Source organism: Apium graveolens, chromosome 6 (genome assembly GCF_009905375.1).
Source record: "Apium graveolens cultivar Ventura chromosome 6, ASM990537v1, whole genome shotgun sequence".
Classification (NCBI taxonomy): Eukaryota; Viridiplantae; Streptophyta; class Magnoliopsida; order Apiales; family Apiaceae; genus Apium; species Apium graveolens.
The window spans coordinates 22812600-22835721 of NC_133652.1; the positions used below are offsets into that span (position 1 = coordinate 22812600).

Genomic DNA, 23122 nt, shown 5'->3' on the forward strand with positions numbered 1-23122 from the left:
TGAAATTTTTTCCACCGATACTTTTTCAATATTTTCCTCATTGTCGTCACTGGAAATATCAAACAATTCCCTATCCATGTAACTACAATGTAGAGCATTAGTTCTTTCTTCAAACATATTCCTGTAACAAATAATTAATTGAAAATAACGTACTTCCTTATCAATTCTTCAGTACTGTAGTGGTTTGGATTGACATAAACCCTGGTTGCTGGGAAATTTATGAGGTTCACCTTCCCTGTAAAGTTTTTTTGTTAAGTTGTTTAATGTTGCAGGAAATTTCTCTTTCAAAAGACATTTAAATGTTACCTTCAAATTTATGAATTTTTGCAGCAGCCATGACAACAACCAAGGGTTGATCATCTTTTCCTACCAAAACATTCCCATATTTCTCGGCCAATTCGTTGAACAAAGTGACTTTTACCGTTGTCCTTACAAAGAATACAATTTTAGTAACGATGTCTACTTATAAATTTAAATAAAAATTAGAATGCCTAACCTGCTATCTGTGAGTTCGAACATTAGGCGTTTGGTCTCTAAATTGTTCTTAACTGTAGTTATAACTGGACGTACATTGATTACAATTCCACCCACATCTACATAATGGTTTAAGTAAAAGCTAATCTAAGCTTATGTAATTGTTTACATAAATAATGATGCAATTTTATAGAACGGAAGTAATGTTTACCAATTAGGTAACGATTGTCCTCTGTACTTTGTTTTATTTCCTCCATTGCAAATAGATCAAATGCATAAGGTTCAATATGGAGGCCGGGAAGCTTGTCCTTCACACATGTTGTGTGCTCGGTGAAGTATATATGCTTGTCAACTCTGACTGCACGATAGGTTTCATGGCCCAAGTATTGTTTAACTTTAAAATTTGATAGAATATAAATTTCTCCTTCAACGATTTCTTCCTTCAGATTTGCAGCATTTTTGCGCTTATGAATGCATGTACTCTATCATTCTACATGTAAAAAGAGCAATAATTGTTGTTGACATAGTGGTTGCAGACATATTCTTACATATTAAAGTAGATATGAAGCAAGAATTACATACTGAGTCATCGAGAAATATGAAATTTATTCCCCAGTACTCCTGCGTATCTTTTTTCATTACTTTCCATTTTGTTTGAGTCCTAACTCGGCATCTCCACTCATAACTTGTGCAGTCTAAACTGCTTAATAAGTCATAGTTGTTTAGTGCCATCTTCATTAAAAGCTGAACAGAAAAATGAATCATGTAACTGAGCAATTGGATTGTATTGTATTTAATAATATTCATTAGGAAGAGTATATACCTACAGTTCAAAGAGATCAGATGTGGTTGTCGCCTTCAATTCTTCTTCCAGCTTTGTCCGAGTGAGATTTGTAAATCTACAATTATGTAGTTAGGTAGAAGCTTATTTATGAAGTTTGTTGTCAATGTGCTGTACCCAACTATATTGTGTACTGAGAGGTCAAGCCTATGTCGTAGATAGGCTACTTTCAGTAGTAATTTTAATAGTTTCGATAATTTTTTGATAAGGGAAATAAACTCAAATTTCCCAAAAATAAAACATATGGTCAATAAAGCAGTTAATATTCATATTGGTGAATGGATATATAAAATATATAATTAGTTTAGCTTTTCTCCATTCTTTTTATATGATATAATTTTTTTAAATTTACAATGTCTTATTATATTATAGTGAAATATAGGAATTTTGTCGTTGTGGAATACTAAGAATAAATTTAATTTGAAATTAAGATCAAGTTCTTTTAATTTTAAAGTGAAATATAGGCTTTAGTATCTTCAAATTTTAATTTACACCTCCATAAATATTTTTTTCAATTTTACTTTTTTGGTTAGATTGGCTTATATAAAAAATATTTGTATGTGAATAGTATTTGTCCTGTATTGTTTCGGTTCTTAGTCCTATAGTTATTGGTATATGGGTGGAGGCGTGAAAAAGAATTAATAGAAAATGTTTTTAATTGTTAGTATTAAAAATTGTGATATTTTGCTTTACTTGCATATCTTATTGATGTCTCGTATATCGTGAGGCTTTTCATTTACACGCCCAAGTTCAATGGTTGGTCATTAATACGGCCCAACCTCTCCTATATATATTTGGCTATATACCACCAAAGGTTTGTTTCATCTCTTCTTGTCATTTCATATTTAGTTTTGTGGTAGTATTTCATTATAAAGTTTAATGATATTCGTTTGTATTGTTACTTCTTCAAGCAACATCAACGTAAACTCGACTCAAAGCTTCAGCGAGGAGGAAGAGTTCAGCGATGAGTTCGCAGTGACTGTCAACGGCGACTTCGAGAAATACCTAACCAATCTCAATGTGCACATCTCAGCATTGGCACAACAGCATGAGGAGCTTACCCGCAGTCATCAGGAGTTCAGTGTAAATTTCACCAAGCAGCAGGAGATGTTCTGGGAGGAGATTGTGAAGACCCGTGCTGATGCTTACAAACTGACTAAGGCGGTGAACAAAGGAAAGGGTTTTTAAGCGGTGAATGCATGTTTCTTCAAGCTTTCTAATGCTAAGTTGTTTTAAGCTATCTTATTAAGTATGTTTATTTTTCATTCTGTTAAGACTTTTGTTAAAAATGTTTGTTAAGACTTTTATGCGTTGTACGCTGGTTATTTTGGTGGTTGTTTGGAATCCAGTATGAATATAAGTTATGGTATTGCATATTCGACAGATCTGTTATATAAGTCGGTTTGATTGAATGCATTTATGTTTCTATGATTTACGGTAATATATGTGTGTGTGGTTGACTATAACTGAAGCGTTTCGTAGTAAACTATTGGATCTTTTGATTTCATTCATGTCTGTTTGCATGCATCCAGTGTAGATGATCGAAAAAGTTAGTCTGTCTTAATTAATACAATTTTGTGTTTAGTCCATTCTTCCTGGCAATACAGTTCATTTTCCGGCAAGATATATGGGTTAAAATTGTTTTTGGGAAACAATTATCATTACGGAGAAGTAAATATTGATCTTTATATGTACGTCCATACGGTGATTGCAAGTTTGGAGTCTGAGATTTTGAAATTAGTCTTACTATTAATGATATAATGGACATGTTAGATATCTAACAATTTGAGGGAAAGTTGGTTCATGTTCCTTTTTTAGATTTGCAAATTGTTCCCTAAACTGAAAAATAAAGTATTGTTTCAAACAAATTAGTGTTTCCAAAAACGATTCAGAAGAAAATAAATAAGTAGTAATTAGGATGTAAAATGAATAGTCACACAAAATATTTTCAAGTTCGAATTAAGTTAAACAATAATTTATTCGACTTTCTTCATAACATCAGCAGAGAAGGTAATAATACAACCGGTAGGACAACCAGTTTGCTTGGGAAATTGTAAAATGTAATTATGTTGTTTATGTTGCGTCCAAGATATTACAGAAGAAGAACAAATTTGATTAACCAATTATGGAAGAACTTACTATTACCAATCTTGCACGTTTCGTATATATTATTGGAATTGATGAAATGTAATTATTGTTGCATGCAACTGTGTACAACTTGGTCATAAAGTTTGAGTATATGCATATAGGTACGTGGTTCTAAATTTAGCTATCACTCAAGTAACGCGGATGGTTATAGTAACTGGTAGTACTCCATTATGTATTGCCAAAATGAAAAACGCCAATTTTTATGTTATTCAGTGAGGTTCAGAATGGAAACAATTTTTAAAAAATGTAATAAAAATAAATTTTATTTTTGGGGTTGAAGGGGTTTTTTAAACTTTAAAAAATAAATTTCTATTTAGGTAGAAAATTAAAATTTCATAAATAAAGTTTTAATATTAATTTATTAGTGCAACGGTTTGATAAGTAGGTGTTAGTATAACTCTATAAAAAAAATACAACGTATTATTATACAAACATGTTGGTCTCGAATTGGGTATTGTCAAAATTCAATTTCAAAATTAAGATTTTTGGGGTTAAAATTTTTAAGGTTATTTAAATCAAGATTTTGTTGGTTAAGAATGGAAACATGTTTTCTTAGGTATAAAAAAATACGAATAAAATATACAACTTGAATATATGATAGTAACATTATATTTGTTATTTGTGTTGAATGGTTTATTAAAACGTATAAAGAAAATATTCTATTTAGTTTTAATGAAAAAACCTCTTCTCTAAAAATTTTTAAAAAAAATTGAAAAGAAAATGTATAGCTATATGTTCAAAGCATCAACATTTATGTGGTAAAATTAAAATTTTAAATATTTTAAAAATAGGGGATATGAAATGTTAATATTCTAGAAAAATATGTGCATGACATGGTATTTAAGCTACTAAATATATATTTTTTGTTTTCTTCTATAAAAAAAATCGGTAATTCTACAATATCTTGACTATTTACGCATAACTTTCAAAATGTTAAAGTACTCAAACTATAACATGACCGTAAATTTTTAAGTCCAACAATTACATTTATGTATTTTAGGGTTTAGGGTATGCCGCTTGTAAAGTGACTAAAGAATAGTAAACATTAGACCTGCATTGTAAAGTGACTAAAGAAGCATACGTTTCACCTAAAAAGCAGAAGAGAAATGTATACCAAAATTTGTAAAACTACAGTGGTATGCCGCTTTAGGAGGGGATGGAACAAATTTATGGCGGACAGCATATTCTAAATTGGCAGCAAGTTAACTTTCAACTACCTTGGACATAAAACTTGCCTAAGTTATGTATGCGTAACTCTGTGGCAATTCAGAAATGTACATGTAGGAGAACAATATAACTGTGTTTAATGGATTTGCTTGTTGTTCAGATTACAACTACTATGATTCTAATGTTTGTTTTACTGCTTTCTATATAATTACTTGCAAGAAAGATAAAATTCAACAAAGCTTAAGAAGAAGGAACCTCAAATAATTAGGATTATAGTTACAAAGTTGAATAGCTTATATGAATAATAGGGTACTACATACATGGATTACAAAAGCATGAGTACAATTCAAAAAGTAGCCTGGGGTAAAGCATAGAAAATCTCTCAGTAAACAACATTTTGTGTAACATCTGTGGGTTGTCCACCTTCATCGTCAAAAAAAATCTTTAAACCTCTTGGAGAAGTAACAACTTATGGCAACGTAAAACGGTCCATGGATAAAAACTGATTTTGGAAGATAAAGACCTACATTTCCTAGTGACTGTCCCTGTGCTTTGTTTATTGTCATGGCATAATAAATTTGAAGCGGCATTTGCTTCCTAACCAACTTAAAAGGCAACCGAGTTTCACTTGGACATAATTCCATTCGTGGAATAAAATGACTGGTTCCAACAAAAGAACCATAAATCACTTCGTACTCAACACAAAATTTTAGGCATTTTGTAACTATCATCCGAGTACCATTGCACAAACCAAGAGTTTGGTTCAAGTTTCTCATAAGCATAACAGCAGCTCCAACTTTCAACTTCAACTCATGAGGAGGCATACCAGCAAGGTTTATGGAGTTGAGATATTCCACTGGGAAGGCATTATTCAAATCTGCTTCTGTACCGCCAAAATCCTCTACACTATCTACACTAAAATATGAAACCAACTCCCCGGGTAATTTCTTAACAATTAGAGAATTAAGATGGGACACGGTTTGATTTGTAGGTGTTAGTATAGCCCTTTCACTCAAATAATGTGGTTTGTTGCAATTTTCAGAAAAATCAGGGTATGTGGCCTTGATCATGTTCTCTACAGAGTTTTCATTCTGCAGATCACAAAACTGGGGTGGAATGATTATATCATCTTCAACACAACGCGCACTGTCAACTGTATTGGGGAACACTTTGCCATCACCAATGTCCAAAATCCACTTGGCAAAATTCTTTAGTTCTTCGATCTCAATATCATCACCGCCTTTGGTAAGTCTCATATTTTGCGTAAGAACAAAGACCTTACAAATGGACCAAAGCCTACATCGAGTAATGCACGAAGACACAATTTCACCTCTTTCGCCATGAGTAATGACAGGAAGAATTTGGCGGAAATCTCCTCCAAGCAAAATAGTTATACCTCCAAAAGGCATATCACCACGTGTCGGGTCAACTGACTTCATGATATCTTTTAGAGAACGATCTAAACACTCAAATGCATCCCATATGATTAGCTAGGTCTGTCTATTGAGTGCGGCAATGTCAGAAGTGAGACCTATATTACAAAGGGAGATTTTATCAAGTACAATTGGGATCTTAAAACGTGAGTGTGCAGTTCTACCACCGGGCAACAGTGTTGCTACAATACCAGAGCTAGCAACTGGAAGTACTATATCACCTTGAGATCTAAGTTTGCAGATCAACGTTTTCCACAAAAACATCTTCCCACAACCGTCACTGCCATAAACAAAAAAAGGCCACCCTCACCCTTAACAACTGATTCCAAAATTGTGTCATATACAAAACGCTGATCGTCGTTACAGTTTGATAACAAATTCTTGTATTCTATCTCCATCTCATCAATGTTGTAGTTAGTTTCTTCAAGAATAAGATTATTCAATCCTTGCTTAAGATAACTTTGTGGAGGCTGTGGTAATTGAGGATAATTCTTCAAGCATTTCCCAAAAGAGTGGAGCAGATCATCAATTTCTGGAAGTTGAACGTATTTTATAAATTTTATAAATAATGAACCATAGCGAGAATAATAGAGGACAAAACGAAATATATACATTAAGGGTCTGATAATTGAGATTGTTAACTAACCTGCAAGAGCATAAAACTGAAGTTGCATATCATTAAGAATAAGACGCTGATCATGTGTTAGCTGGCGTCTTTTCAGAAAAATATCATCAACCATATCTTTCTAGTGTGAATTCCACAAAAGTGACAAATCAGTTACTTTGCAATTCACTATAATGTGTACAAAAAGCTGGCGTATTTGAGGAGGAAGTCCACCATCAGCGCACTGATGAAGTCTTTCATGCCATTCACTATCATCATCAAGTAAACCATACTCCTTACATGCATCTCTAAAAGTACTGTAACAAATACCATTAACAGTCCTGACTGATTCAAATGAATTAGGGCCTCGAACTTTAGTTAGCAAGAGGCGCAAAAACCAAACCTCACCACTACTATGATGCGTATAAGATAAATGTCCTATTTGAAAGCCTCGTTTCCTTCTGTTCCATTTTCTACCAGCATCATCACAAACATAGTGTTGAGGAATTTCCTCATAAGTGTACTGATTGGCTTCAATATTAGCAACATTCAAGGCAAAGAAGGCTTCCAACTTACTCATTCGTTATTTTTCTCTCTCGACAACTTTCTGTAGAGAATCATTCGAACGGAAAGTCCAGTTTCTTTGACCTGGTAAATGAAATGATAAGCGCTTAACAGATACAGTACGATGGTGTATAGGAAATCCAAATATAAGCCAAACTGCTTCAGCACCACATACATATCTACCATCGAAGTAAGCGTTTATTTCATCAATTGGCTGGTCATTAGCTTCAACATTTCTACGCCTATTCCTCCCGGTTATCTGTACAGTTGCGGTGTCATGTCATTTCAAGCAATATTTAAATAAATACTTGATACTTCTCGCATGACAGCATATCTCAATGTTCATATGACATTGATATTTTACCAACAAATCTCTATTATAAGGAACCACCCATTGGTTGTCCAATTCTGCATTCCCTTTTTTAACAGTTATATTTTGACGACGGCGCTTGTATACCGGAAAGCCACTTTCATCAAAAACAGTGTGTGGACAATACCTACAACATTGCAACAATACAATAATTCAGTGCATTGTAAGATGGTCAGTATTAAACAAATAAATGACAATCTGTAATTGTTAATACATGACTTACTTTTTTGGGAAATGGCGTATGCACTTGAAACCTTTCATACATGGGGATTTTGGATTTTCTAGTCCACACGGCCCATGAATCATAAATGCTTTAACAGCAGCATAACCAACGGGATCTTGTTCAGGGTCTGGTATTTCTGCAGAAACAAATTTGTCAACATTTTTTTTAGATACTGTTTGGAAGCACCATCGAGCCATATGAGCATGTGCACGTGCGGGAGTCCTCGTTTCTGAAATTCAACTACATACATTACTGCAAGATAATAACATATATCAGTAGGAAGAAGACAAAGATGTATTCATACGTCAAAGGTAATTGAATAAATAAAGTAACTTACTTCCAATACATTGTCAGAAGTATGATTTCTTCTTAATATCAGTGGTTAATTGTTCAAGTTTTAATCGAAAAACTCTAGAAATTATGTCTAGACAATTTGGGGTTTGACAACCAGGCAACAACTCCATCATATGCTGGATTTCATCCCACAAAGAATTAGAAGTCATAGTAAGGAAGACGTCAGGATGACCTATGTTATTCCTAGTGGACTAACAATGAGATTTACAGAAGGGGGGTTGAATGTAAATCTCAAAACTTTTTCAAGTTTTGAGCAGTTTATGAAAGTTGTGTGTTCAAAAACAACAAGTGTGTGAATTGCTTTAAGCTAATACAGACAGATATAAATTCAAGCACAAATGTAAAGAACACAACAGAACTTAAAAACTTTTCTGGTGGATTCGTTGTTCCACCAGAGATGGTATTTTAGAAAATCTGTGATTAAACAATGTTGATCACAGCTGCATCCTAGTACAAACTAGATGAATTTTCTCTCAATATTTTTCTAAACAGCTCTGGAAAATCTCACATCTAATTACTAGCTTCTACTTGGTTTATATATTACCAAGTGTACAAGTTAAGAACAATATAAAATACAGTAATAAAATAAGTTCTTCACTTGCTTCTTTTCCTGTTCACTCCAGTACTTTGTTGACTATTGCATCTTTGTACTAAAGAAGAACGGCTGCTTTTTCTGTTGTTCCTGAAATTCGGCTACCACATCTCAGTTGTCTCTATCAACCCATATGCCTCTGTTTGTACGTACAACTACCCCTTATCAACGGCTAATCATCAGAACATCCGTTGAAGCTTTCATCCGTTGATGCACTTATCCGTTGAAGGATGTTATCCGTTGAAGCTTTCATCCGTTGATGCACTCATCCGTTGAAGGATGTTATCCGTTGATGACTTTATCCGTTGAAGCTTCAGAGACATCCGTTGAAGCTTAGCTTCTTATCCGTTGAAGGTCTTTAAGTCATCCGTTGATACCACTTCACTTATACAAAATTACAAGGCATGAAGTATTTACAATTGGCCTTCCTATCTGCATATCATCTAGTAGTCAACATGACTCATAGTTTCTCTCAACTTCCAAGAATTACATTTTAAATACAGAGACTGAAATATGCTACAACACTAGACTTATTTCTAAGTAAAGCTACACCATCAACGGATAGCCAAAGTGGTCTTATCCGTTGAGGCTACAGACACTAAATTTCTACTTAAGTATTTTGTTAAACATATCATCAAACTAATGCACATGCATTCCTAACAATCTCCCCCTATTTATGTCTATAAGAATTGTAGGCATAAATTCAGGGTTAACTTGATGATAACAAAACACTTAACAGATATATGAATTGAAACTAAGTAGAAATTTAAAAATGCTGCAAAAGTGTATGTACTAGGAGGTAATTGAAGATTTACAGTGTTTCCAAGGACACTCCTTTAGTCTGAGCAAATCATCTTTTTCTTCTTTGTTCCCTGGTTTTCTTTCCTAGCCTTTTGTCATTTTCCTCAATTTGGAGTTGGAGTTGTCTGAAGAATTCAGCTTCATCTTCAACACTGACATCCAACTTAGATTGCATTTCTTTGAGAGTTTCATTGCTGGCAATCTTGAGTTGGTCTTCAAGTCTGAAAAATCTTCTGACTCCTTTATCATCTCTAAATTCCATCAACCAATGAGGTGATTTGTGAATTTTCATTTCCCTTTCTTGAATGAGTAAAGTCCTGGGTAAAGCATTGGGCTCCCTCCAAGTTTTCCTTATATTGGCTATCTTGTTGAGAATTTCAGTCTTGGCAGTTCTGGTAAAGCCAGAATCCTTTTGTATAGCTGAAAAGACTCTAATCAAGGTAGAGTAGCCTTCATCCAGAATCCTGTGGAGAGGCCATGTTCTTTCCCCAGCTCCTTTATATCTGAACACTAATCTCTCTGGTAGCTGTCTGTAGGCAGCTATTCCCCTTACATCCTCCAGCTCATCCAGATAGAGTTCAATGTCTGAAATTTCTTTTATGTCACAGATGTGAACATAATCATCTTTAGAAATGGGTGATTTAGGCTTAGGTTTCTGTTTTTGAGTGAATTTCTTAGAGGTTATTGTAATAACCCCAATTTTTGGAAATTTTTGAAACCCTTATGAATAGTGTTTTTGCTGAATGAGAAAACTTTTCATGCCACGCTATGTAGGGGTTCTGTTATTGATCTTATGGGATATTATTAGTACTCTATGTGGTATATAAGTGTATGTAAAGATCGTCAGAATCCAATTCCGAACACTTTGGTTTTTCCCGGAAATCCACAAGATACGGAGAGAATTGAGTATAAGGTAACAGGATAAAAAGGATTTAAATTAAAGGATTATAAGAGAGGATCATAAAAGGAATACAATGTATTGAGAAAGGTTAAGGGAACCTAAGTAATAAGATCCCGGGTATGATCCTTCAAACGATAAATGAAAGCGAAAGTTAAGCGAACCGTATAACAGATCAGCGGTCATTAGGCAACGATTAGGAAGTTAATCAAAGGGATTAATGGGAATGATGTCATCCAACCAATAGAAAGAAGACAAGGAAGGAAGGATGACATCATGAGGATGAGGTAAGCATGACATGGGAAGGAAGGAGGTGTGGTTGAATAAGAACCACACAAATTCAAGGGCAAGGTAGTAATTTGCTAAATCAAATACAAATCAAGTCAACCAAGCCAAGTAAAAATCATTTCCATCAAAAAATCAAAACAACCAAGGCATGAGTTCATCTTGCTCACGGCTTTTTAGCATTTTCAAGGCATAGATTTTTCAAAATCAAAGATCAAAGCTTCCTAAATTGGTAAGAAAATTCCCTAATCATCTTCATGCTTAGTTATGGCTATATCATGAGTTTAAGCCATTAATTCTTTCTCTAACTTCTTCATTTAATCAATGAAGAAGACAATGAATAGTGTTTTCAAGATTTTTAACTTGAAGTTTGTCTTGTTTTCTTGAAGATCCAAGCTTTCTTAAAACTTCTCCAAGCTTCTTAAGGCTTCCTAGCTCCACCCACCACTTCAAGGAAGGTATACCATTTCCAAACCCTAGCTTTAGTTTTGAGTAATTAGGATTGAATGTGTTTGATATAGCATATGTGAGGCATGATGCTTGATTGGTTGAAGTTTGGTTGAGTTTGTAGAGATTAGTTGGTTTTGTTGTATTGTTGGAGTTGTAAATCTTGGTAATTAGTTAAAGAACCTAAGTAAAGCTTTTAGTTCATGTGAGGAATAAGTATAAATGGTTAATATGGATTTGTTGGGGTTGTTATGATGTGATAAGGATGGAGGATGGTTGTATGTTGGATTTGAGGTTGATTTGGGTTGTTTGTGAATGGGTTAAAATTTGGAAATCACGTAAACATAGCCGTCGTAACGTCCGATTTTCTTTGGACTGTTTTTGTGCATAGCATTAGGACCCGAGAACCCCCTGCTAGATTGTGACCACTGCCATGTTTAGATAGCTCATGTTACGAGCTTCGTTTTGATATGTAGTTCGTTCGATTCCGATTTACGGTTTAGGAGAAACGACCGTTTCAAGTAACGGCGTTTCGCGAGCGAAACTTTTTCCCTCGCCTTACTTTGAAATATAGGTTAAAGACCAAAAAAGGGTTAATTAATGCATGAAACATTTATGGTAAGTGTGTTAGGCAGTTGGTAAGTCATTCGCGAAGGAATCGCTTTAAAACTCGTAAAGGTTAAATTATTAAAAATGATGGAGCCGAGGGTACCCGAGTGACTTAAGTGAATCGGTGAGCGCAAAACAAGCGTTAGAGTCTAAGTTAGTTAAAGTATAGAATTACAAGTGATTTTGGTTTAATTCCAACTTACTTGTTGATTATAGGTTATCAGACTCGTCCCGAGCCTTTCTCACCCCCAAGTCGCTCAGGCAAGTATTCTATCCGATACACTGTTGTTGTGATGTAAATGTATGCATATGCATTATCTTGTGATATTGCATGATTGTTATTAGCAAATTTTTGCGATATATTGTAGCATGTGATATGGTATATATGCATGCCTGTTTTATATTCTTGAAATATACATCTGTTGGTTATTTGATAATACCTATGCTAGAGGATAGTTGTATCTTGCATATACCCTTAGTATAGGGACCCAAGGGTGAATATTTTCTAAAACCGGGAGTCGAGGATCCCGAGTAGATTTTATATATATGGTTATATATATATATATTTATATATATATATGGTTATAGTTTTCAAAACTATTAATCGAATAAGGTTTATTCGATAACTTTATTTTATCAATGAATATTATCTTGAATATTCATTCGAGGGCTTATGACTCCTGTTATTTTATTAATTGAATATTATTTGAATATTCATTTGAGGATGTATGACTCCTTTTATTTATTTATTTGAATATTATTTGAATATTCATTCGAGGGCTTATGACTCTTTTATATTATTTATTGAATATTATTTGAATATTCATTCAAGGGCTTATGACTCTTTTATATTATTTATTGAATATTATTTGAATATTCATTCGAGGGCTTATGACTCAGATTATATTATTTAATGAATATTATTTGAATATTCATTTGAGGATCTATGACTCCGATTATTTGCTGAGATATATTCTTTATTTTATTAAAGAATAAGGTGTAAATAATCAAACTTATTTTCGATTATTCAAATAAAGATAATACTTTCATATAAGTATATCTTTGGTTATTTAATACTCGTTTCAAGTATAAATTTTAATACTTCTACTTCAATTATTTTTATAAAGATTATTCTTTATGGGAATATTATTTAATTAATAATATTCAGATATTTCCTAATATTCTGGGGACTGATTCACTTCATTAAATCAGCCTTACTCCAAACACTCTTTAAAGTGTTTTCGAGTCTTCAAAATGATTTTTAAAAGTCAGAGCGGATCCCAAAACTCATTTTTATATTTAAGATCTTCCTTTTTAAAGGGGATTTAAATACTCGCTCAAAAACCTGGGGAATCCGGCTCTGTGGTGTATTTTATATTCGCAACAAGGTTGCAGATTTGGTAAATGAATTGATTACTTGCCCAACGTTCGGGAAGTAAGCCCCTCTCATTGAGTCGGCATAAGCGACAGGCCGAGGTACGGTCTATTATTGTGTAAGTGGCTCAGTGGGAGTCCATCAAATGCATAGGTGGCTGAGTGGCAGTCCAGCATAGGTCTTAATTATGACCAGGGTGATGACCAGTGGGGAATTCGTCCATCTACTAGTAGAAAAGGTTACTTATTGGTATCTGTGCCTGATCAGCAAGATATCGGGTTTATGCCAAAATTCTTTTCCTTTCCAAAATTCATTGGATGTTTCAAACTCTGTTCATACTTTACATAACAGAGGTTTCAGGAAATGTTGAAAGGGGTATATATATGTGGTTATATATATATCGGGACTAAATAAAGTATCTCGCAACTTTTTCATTCAATAATCTTTCAAAGATTGAATCTATTCAAATCTTGTCTTGTAGTCTCATCTATGTGATGAACTTTTGAAACTGATTATAACTTGAACGGTGGTAGTTCAAGTAGTATTTGGGAAAGATATAAGTATATTGGGGTATGTGGTAACCTCATCTTTTAAACTTATATCTAATTAATAATTGTCTTATGAATGACAAAGATTTTCAGAAAAACGTTGAGACAAGGTTAGATATATGAGATCACCTTGCAACGATATTTTTTTATACAGTTATACACTGGGACTTTGTGTATATTATGCATGGAAGAGGACTTCCAATATTTTGAAAAGTATATATGTATATATACTGAATATTTTGCGACTTCATCGCATTAAGATATCAAACTTGGTTCATTTCTTTTGACCAAGACTTTCATGAGTATTATGAGTAGGCTCATATATTGTAAATCATTATACATATTATTTTGGTGGGCTTGCTGCTCACCCTTGCTTTATTTCTTCATCACACAACAACAGTTAGGAAAGATGGCCAGACTCCAGCAGACCCAGCGCAAGCGCGTGGGAAGCGTCCCGCGTCTTCCCGTTGATGTTGTAGCTGCTATAGCTGCAGAGGTAGATCTATTGTAGATCAGACCTTCTACTTTTGAGAATCAATTATGTATAATTATAACTTGTGGCAGATAATGGCAATTAACTGTAAATTTATCAAGTAATCATTTTGGGTTGTAATAACTTTTAAATTGTGGATTCAAAGACTTGTACTTATTTGAATTTCATCTCTGAGACTATAACGGGTTGTGGTGTATGTTAGTGTGGGGTCACAGCATAAGGTTATTTATTATTAATTAAGTGAAGTGATATTGTGGAAAGAAAGACCGTGACGACCCGGATCCCCGACCCCGGATCTGGGGGTGTTACAGTTATGGGAGGTGTAGATTTTGGTTTTCTTTTCTGTTTCTTTGGTAGTGGAAGAGTGGTTAGAAAGGTAGGCAATTTGATAGTGTCCCAATCAATAGGTTCCTCTTTTGGAATGATTGGTTCACCATGGATGTTTATTGTGGGATCAGCAACAAGGGGTTCAGGTATGGAAGGTAGTGGTTCAGATATAGATTTGGTTACTTCAGTGTTATCTCCACTCCTTCTATGAGCCTTGGCCTTTCTTCTGTTTCCCTTCTGCCATTCCTCTCTTTCTTCCACACTTTCACCAAATATACTCCCTAAAACCTCATCTAGGTTTGTAGTCTTGTCTTCACCCCTGACTTCAATCCCTTTTTCTTTTTCAACTAGACTTGACTTCAGCTGTTGTTCAAGCTTTGCTTGTGCTCTTTTGTCAGCCTGTAATTGCTTGGCTTCTTCCTTCTTGGCTATTGAGAATTTGGGATGTCCTTGCATCACACATATGCTCTTTCCCTCTCTAATGATAATAGCTCTATTTCTCCTTACAGCCTCATCCATTGTAATAATCCCAATTTTTGGGAAATTTTTAAAACCCTTATGAATAGTGTTTTTGCTGAATGAGAAAACTTTTCATGCCACACTATGTAGGGGTTCTGATATGGATATTCTGAGATTTTATTAGTACTTTATATGGGATATAAGTGTATGTAAAGATCGTCAGAATCCAAATCCGAACACTTTGATTTTTCCCGGAAATTCACAAGATACGGAGAGAATTGAGTATAAGGTAACAGGATAAAAAGGATTTAAATTAAAGGATTATAGGAGAGGATCATAAAAGGAATATAATATATTGAGAAAGGTTAAGGGAACCTAAGTAATAAGATCCCGGGTATGATCCCTCAAACGATAAACGAGAACGAAAGATAAGCGAACCGTAAAACAAATAAGTGATCAAGAGACAAGCTTGTACAAGAAGCCAGGGATTGTGACATCATCAAACCACAAGGTGTGGACAAGTGGGAGCATTATGACATGTGCAAGGTGACATAAGCATGACATGGGAAGGAAGGAGGTGTGGTGGCTTTGTAACCACACAAATTCAAGGGCAAGAAGGTAATTGACTAAAGCAAGCACAAAAACCAAGCAACCAAGCCAAGCAAATCATTTTTCATCAAAATCAAAAAGAAACCAAGGCATTGTTCTTCATGCTCTCGGCCAAAACAGAATCAGAACACTAAAACTGCTGTATCTCCTTCATTTCTCACTCAAATATTGTGTTCTATAGCTCATTGGAAAGGTATTGAGATGGCCTACAACTCTTGTTCACAAGTCTCGTCCAAATAATCATGGTAAGACCCTCATTTTTACAGTTCTTTAAATCGGACTTTTAGAAACTTCAAAGCCTAACTTTGTGTTCTTGATTTCTTTGGAAAGATCAAGCTTGTAGGAGGCTCCCTAAGGCTTGCTAGCAACTTAAAACCTCCCAAGGAAGGTATAAACTTCAAATCCTAGCCTTTACTTTATTTGTTAGTAAGTTTAATGGTTGGTGTTGTGAAATGAGAAGCATGGATTGTGATTATTAGTAGTTTGGTTTGATTTGGAAGTGTTTTGGTAATTGAAGCTTGATTATAGTTCATAGGTCTTGATTGTGGTTGTTTGAGTTGAAAAACTTGGAGATTATGGACTGATGTGGTATGGTTTAGGTGAAGTTTTGTTGTATTGATGGTTATGAGTTGGTTGGTGGTTAATTGGAGTAGTTTAAACATTGGTAATCGCGTAAACATAGCCGTCGTAACGTCCGATTTTCTTTGGACTGTTTTTGTGCATAACATTAGGACCCGAGAACCCCCTGCTAGATTATGACCACTGCCATGATTAGATAGCTCATGTTACGAGCTTCGTTTTGATATGTAGTTCGTTCGATTCCGATGCACGGTTTAGGAGAAACGACCGTTTCAAGTAACGGCGTTTCGCGAACGAAACTTTTCCCCTCGCCTTACTTTGAAACATAGGTTAAAGACCAAAAATGGTTAATTAATGTATGAAACATTTATGGTAAGTGTGTTAGGCAGTTGGTAAGACACTCGCGAAGGAATCGCTTTAAAACTCGTAAAGGTTAAATTATTAAAAATGGTGGAGCCGAGGGTACCCGAGTGGCTTAAGCGAATCAGTGAGCGCAAAACAAGCGTTAGAGTCTAAGTTAGTTAAAGTATAGATTTACAAGTGATTTTGGTTTAATTCCAACTTACTTGTTGTTTATAGGTTACCAGACTCGTCCCGAGCCATTCGTAACCCCAGTCGCTCAGGCAAGTTTTCTACCCGTTATACTGTTGTTGTGATGTAAATATATGTATATGCATTATCTTGTGATATTGCATGATTGTTATTAGCAAATTTTGCGATATATTGGAGCATGCTAATATGGTATATATGCATGTCTGTTTCGTAATCTGGTTATCTATCTGTTGATTTCAATGCTTATAGTTGCATAATACCTATGCTAGAAATAAGCAAGTAGTTGCGTATACCCTTAGTATAGGGGATAAAAGGTGAACATATTTCTAAACCGGGAGTCGATGTTCCCGAGTATATATATATATATATATTTATATATATATATATATATATGGATATAGTTTTTAAAACTATTAATCGAATAAGGTTTATTCGATAACTTTAACTTTATTTTATTATTGAATATTATTTCAAATATTATTCGAAGGCGTATGACTCCTTTACATTATTTATTGAATATTATTTGAATATTCATTTGAGGATGTATGACTCCTTTATTTTATTTAATGAATATTATTTATAATATTCATTCGAGATATTATGACTCAGCTTATTTTATTTATTGAATATTATTTGAATATTCATTTGAGGATCTATGACTCCGATTATTTGCTGAGATATATTCTTTATTTTATTAAAGAATAAGGTGTCGATAATCAAACTTATTTTTGATTATTCAAATAAAGATATTACTTTCGTATAAGTATATCTTTGATTATTTGCTATTCATTTCAAGTATAAGTTTTAATACTTCTACTTCAATTATTTTATAAAGATTATCTTTTATGGGAATATTATTTAAATAATAATATTCAGACATTTTCTAAATATTCTGGGGACTGATTTACTTCATTAAATCAGTTTTACTCCAAACACTCTTTAAAGTGTTTTCGAGTCTTTAAAATGATTTTCAAAAGTTAGAGCGGATCCCAAAACTATTTTTATATTTAAGATCTTCCTTTTAAAAAGGGGATTTAAATACTCGCTCAAAACCTGGGGGATCCTGCTCGATGGTGTGTTTTATATTCGCAAAAAGGTTGCTGTCTTGGTAAAAGAGTTTTTGATTACTTACCCAATATTCGGGAAGTAAAATTCTTGGAACAAGTTAATCCATTAACAGGCATCGCCTGGGAAATATCGGTGAGTTTTCCTTTCCAACTAGGTACGACTTCTTGGTGGAGCCGTATCAACAAGTTTCTACTTGGGGAAAGGGGGAAACGAGCTTTACGTTTCAGAGTCATGGATTTCATCTGAACTAGGAGTGGCGTAAGTGGTCGAGTAGCGCCGGCCCAGCCTTATTATATTGGCCCAAATGGCCTGGAAGTTCCGCTAAGGCGGTCCATTCCTTAGGAGTTCAGTGTTCGGTTGACAAGTAAATCCGACAGGTTCTCCTCTACATGTAGAAAATGGTGGGGTTGTACTACTACGACTGATCATCGTAAGTGGTCTTCCTGGCGCGGTAAACTCCCGTAATGAGTTCATCATCCAATTGGATATTTCTGCAACACTACCCAAAGCACTTCGATAGAAAGGCTACGGTTGGGCGATTGTTGAGTGTTGGCAGGGTCAAGTTTTCAAAATAATGTTTGCATCAAATGAAGTATCTCATAACTTCATTTTATTTTGATGATATTTTAAAGGTTGAATCTATTCAAGTATTATCTTGTAGTCTCGTCTATGTGATGAACTTTTGAAACTGATTATAACTTGAACGGTGGTAGTTCAAGTAGTATTGGGAAAGATATAAGTATATTGGGGTATTTGGTAACCTCATCTTTTAAAACTTATATCTAATTAATAATTGTCTTATGTATGACAAAGATTTTCAGAAAAACGTTGAGACAAGGTTAGATATATGAGATCACCTTGCAACGATATTTTTTTCATACAGTTACACACTAGGACTTTGTGTATATTATGCATGGAAGAGGACTTCCAATATTTTGAAAAGTATATATGTGTATATACTGAATATTTTGCGACTTCATCGCATTAAGTTATCAACTTGGTTCATTTCTTTTGACCAAGACTTTCATGAGTATTATGAGTAGGCTCATATATTGTAAATCATTATACATATTATTTTGGTGGGCTTGCTGCTCACCCTTGCTTTCTTCTTTCATCACACAACAACAGTTAGGAAAGATGGCCAGACTCCAGCAGACCCAGCGCAAGCGCGTGGGAAGCGTCATGTGTCTTCCCGTTGATGTTGTAGCTGCTATAGCTGCAGAGGTAGATCTATTGTAGATCAGACCATCTACTTTTGAGAATCAATTATGTATAATTATAACTTGTGGCAGATAATGGCAATTAACTGTAAATTTATCAAGTAATCATTTTGGGTTGTAATAACTTTTAAATTGTGGATTCAAAGACTTGTACTTATTTAAATTTCATCTCTGAGACTATAACGGGTTGTGGTGTGTGTTAGTGTGGGGTCACAGCATAAGGTTATTTATTAATTAAGTGAAGTGATATTGTGGAAAGAAAGACCGTGACGACCCGGATCCCCGACCCCGGATCTGGGGGTGTTACAGAAATGGTATCAGAGCCAAGCGTTATAAACCTCAGAGATGATGGGACGTTAAGATAATAAGTTCACTAAGATAATAAGAACTCTTGCCAAGTTCATAGTCGGACTACCTAACGTAGTACTGACAGTTCAAACCCTTATGGGAACCCTTATAAATGTAGCGATAGAAGCGTAGTTCGTTATCGTATATGGTAGCGAGACTCCGAACCCTGAAGTTGAGGAACATCAACGCGATGATGTTTTATTACTAATTGGAGATCAGATTGTGGATCCAATAGAGCGTCCTAACGCAGGACCGGATGATGTTGATATTGAGGATGTAGCGGTTGAGGATGTTGTCCTAGAAGGGATAGTTGCTGAGGAGGATCCCATGGAGGATTCTGACGAGATTGGATAAAGGACCACTGATGAATTGATGACCCTGGTTGGGTCGACTACCAGAGGTAGGATTGGCCGGTCACTACCAGAGGTTCGTTCAAGTTTGTAAAGATAGTAGCCCCTTTAACGTGGCTTACTCATAAGACTGAGAAGTTCGAATAGACAGAGAAATGCGAGAACAGCTTTTAAGAACTGAAGCAAAGGTTGGTGACGGCCCCTATGTTGGCGTTGCCGGATGGAAAAAGGAGATTTTGTGATTTGTAAGTGACGCTTCGCATAAGGAATTAGGGTGCTTCTTAGCACAGCAAGATAATCACGTCTGCGTCAAGACAATTAAGGTAATATGAAATTTGATATCACCGCCCATGAGCTTAGGCTCGTGGCAATAGTTTTACCCTAAAGATTGGAGGCACTACTTGTATGGAGAGAAGTGCGAGAATTACCTAAGCCATAAGTGCTCTAGTACATTCTTACGTAGAAAGAGCTTAACATACGCCAGAGGAGGCGGTTAGAGCTAATCAAGAATTATGATTGGCAGATTCTTTATCATTCGGGGTAAGCCAATATGGTGGCTGATGCCCTTAGTAAAAAGGAGAGACTCAAGATGATAATGTCTTTTGGAGAGTTTATAAGAGATTTTGAGAAAATGGAAATAGTAGTGAAGGTAACTGGAGCCGGTACCGAAAAGCTGTTTGAGATAGCAATACAGCCCGAATTATTGGAAAAGATCATATTGTGCCAGAAAAAGTTATGAATGAAGGCAGAGAGCCAACAAATAGATAAGAGGTTAATATCGAGAAAGATGATAAGGGAATAATGAGGTATTCCTATAGAATTTGGGTTCCGAAAGTTCAAGAGCGTAAGGATGAGATCTTAAACGAAAGCTAGTTTGAGGAATAAGATTTAGAGCAAACCCTGAACGTGATAGTCAGGGAGGTCGCCATCAAGATAGAAGGAACCCATGACATAATGGAGTGGAAAATGAGGATTTTAAATTAAAAGATGACCCCAATTATGGGGAGTAGGATGAAACATTTCATACTAAGGAAATAGAAAGTCGAGTAAGGAAAGGAGACCCGAGACGGTACTCCTATACGGCAATTCATGGACCTGTCTAAAAAGAACTTAGACTATTATCCCCAACCACCACCCTGAGGAGACAGTGCGGTGGGAAATTCTTTCATGACCTTTAAGTCGCTAAGCTCTCAGAGTTCCAAGGAACAAGCTGACCCAGTCGAGGCAAGAGCCTGGCTAAAGGAAATAGATGAATCATTTGAGATTCTAAATGATTGACGAACCACAAAAGACTGTTTTGTCACTTACCCTCCTAAGAGAGAGACCACCCGCTGGTGAAAGGCCAAGGAAGGCACGGAGCAAGAGATTATAATAAACTGATTTAAGTTCAGTCAATTGTTTTCAGGAAAGTACTTCCCAAGGTTATGGAGATAGTGTAAAAGCTTAAGAGCCAGAACAAAGGCAGACGAGTATGATGAATTATGAATCTAAGTTGTAAAAGTTATCAAGATTCGTTCTGAAGACATGAATCCAGAATGACGGGATGTTTGAAATCAATGCTTATGTTGTGTTGGTTCATGAAATAACGATAAGAGAAAGGAATATAAAGGCAAGAGAGTTTGAGGAATGATAAGGGAGTTGGGTATGAGGAAACCCTAAAGACTCGTAGAAATAGAAATAGAAAAGTAGGTAATCGTCCGGATGAGAGTGATTTACCATGAGTTAAATTGATGGTTGAAGGTATAAGAGATACATATATTTTATCCCCTGTAAGTTGGGAAGATTCGAGGAAACCTTGAGATAATTCGAAGGATAAATAATGAGACGCGGATAGACTGAGGAGACAAGAAAGTAAGAAATTAAGAAAATTGGGTGAAGGAAGTGACCTTCAAGAAGGTAAAGTGTAAGACCGGTGGCATGATACCCAGAAAGGGAGACGCCAGATATGAAAGATATCCCAACATTGAGATGACTGTTGAGATAAACAACAAAAGTAAATAAGGAATTATTAAGAAGAAGTTCACGTTGAACATGACCAATATCTTCCAGAACATCCATGTTATCATTACCAAATCAAGAAAGAAAAGTGGATGACCATTGTTAACTTTTGGAGGCCATATGGATTGACCTCAATTTGAATAAGGATGCTATTATGAAGTTAGGTATAGACTATCGAGGTGGGAATGATTGAATAAGACACCCTTATCAGGGATATATGACTTGATTTATCCATGGAAGGATGCAGGTACCTTTTAAAGGTGGAATTAAGGATAGAACATCGGTAACTTAAAATGAATCCTAGGGGAATGCATAAAGGTTGGAATTTCACCCTTAATAGGGACAGTATGAGTTTTGACAGTATGATTTGGAAAGGGTTAATGTAGCAACAACCTTTAAGAATCAGTGGAGAAATTTTTCAGAAGTATATAGACAATGGTTCTAGTAATAGTAAATGGTATTTTAATATGCCCTGTATCTAGGGAATACAGGAGGAACGATTGAAGGATAACCTTAGAGGTTTTACAAGGAGAAAGGTAATATTCAAAATTCTCAAGAATAAAAATGTTGATAAAGGAAATATGACGTAATTATAATGATGCCAAGTGGGGCACGTGTTAAACCACGAGAAAGTATGGATCGAACCAGTAATGGTCGAAATTGTTCAGGGCAATTAGGACTTAAGATAAAAGATGTTCTAAGTATGATTGAGAGTCAGTCGTGACAGTGATTAACCTCTAAAGACTGAGGCAATAACTTATGGAAAAATGGTGATTTTTTTTTTACTCATCAGATTTTAAGGAAAGCATTTTCACATAAGCTGTGATTGAAATAAGGTAGAAAATTTATTTGGAGGTGGTTAAAATGACATTGACTATAAGGAAATTTTAATATCAGGAAAGGCCAAAGAGGTGGCCGACACTTTAAAGGTAAGAGGATAATTATAGGCGCTTGTGCCAGAGGAATACAGTGATGATGGTTAAAACTGTGAAGGTTGTATTATGGTTTGGAAGATTGACATTCTTTCTGATGACTGTGCAATACCCAACCGTAATAGTAGTTGGTAAAAGTTTAATTCGTGTAATCGCCATGAACGGGCTATCTATCTTAGGAGGTCCTATCTTGGGATAAGCCAGGACCATGTTTCCAAAAGGACTAGACGAACCTTTGAGTTAAGTCTTCTATTTAAGGCATATGATTAAGAATGGTATTAACCTGCTATCGTTGCTTTGATTGAAACTCTTCTGCAATTTTATCTGCTTCACGTCATGAATGTACGTCAGGATCAGGAGTGTTCTTCATGAATCAAGAACGGTGATCATGTTACCTCCTTAGAAGAATTTGATATAATATGAATGGACTCCGTATGGTTAGCTATTAAAACTT

General features: G+C 35.1%; 2 protein-coding genes and 1 long non-coding RNA gene across 3 annotated transcripts; all 3 read right to left on the reverse strand.

The window, feature by feature from the left end:
• Positions 1-5061: 5061 nt before the first annotated feature.
• On the reverse strand, positions 5062-6069 carry LOC141664762 (uncharacterized). The gene has a single exon (XM_074470717.1). It carries the CDS (start codon positions 6067-6069, stop codon positions 5062-5064), a length of 1008 nt encoding a protein of 335 aa, XP_074326818.1.
• Positions 6070-6305: 236 nt separating this feature from the next.
• On the reverse strand, positions 6306-6803 carry LOC141664763 (uncharacterized). Its single transcript, XM_074470718.1, has 2 exons — positions 6710-6803; positions 6306-6595 (listed from the first exon to the last, which is right to left on the reverse strand). The coding sequence occupies exons 1-2, from the start codon at positions 6801-6803 to the stop codon at positions 6306-6308; spliced, it is 384 nt and encodes a 127-aa protein (XP_074326819.1).
• A 65-nt stretch (positions 6804-6868) lies between these two features.
• LOC141663650 (uncharacterized) lies at positions 6869-8322 on the reverse strand. Its single transcript, XR_012551589.1, has 3 exons — positions 8162-8322; positions 7825-8076; positions 6869-7728 (listed from the first exon to the last, which is right to left on the reverse strand). It is a non-coding gene; the product is annotated as an uncharacterized LOC141663650 (long non-coding RNA).
• Between the last annotated feature and the right edge of the window lie 14800 nt (positions 8323-23122).

What these genes read in the sequence shown, in the direction of transcription:
- LOC141664763 (XM_074470718.1), bottom strand. Translation starts at nt 6,803, where the DNA reads ATGGTTGATGATATTTTTCTGAAAAGACGCCAGCTAACACATGATCAG. An exon ending in TCAGTTTTATGCTCTTGCAG is followed by an intron (nt 6,596 to 6,709) that starts GTTAGTTAACAA and finishes TTCAACTTCCAG; the next exon opens with AAATTGATGATCTGCTCCAC.
- LOC141664762 (XM_074470717.1), bottom strand. Translation starts at nt 6,069, where the DNA reads ATGAAGTCAGTTGACCCGACACGTGGTGATATGCCTTTTGGAGGTATA.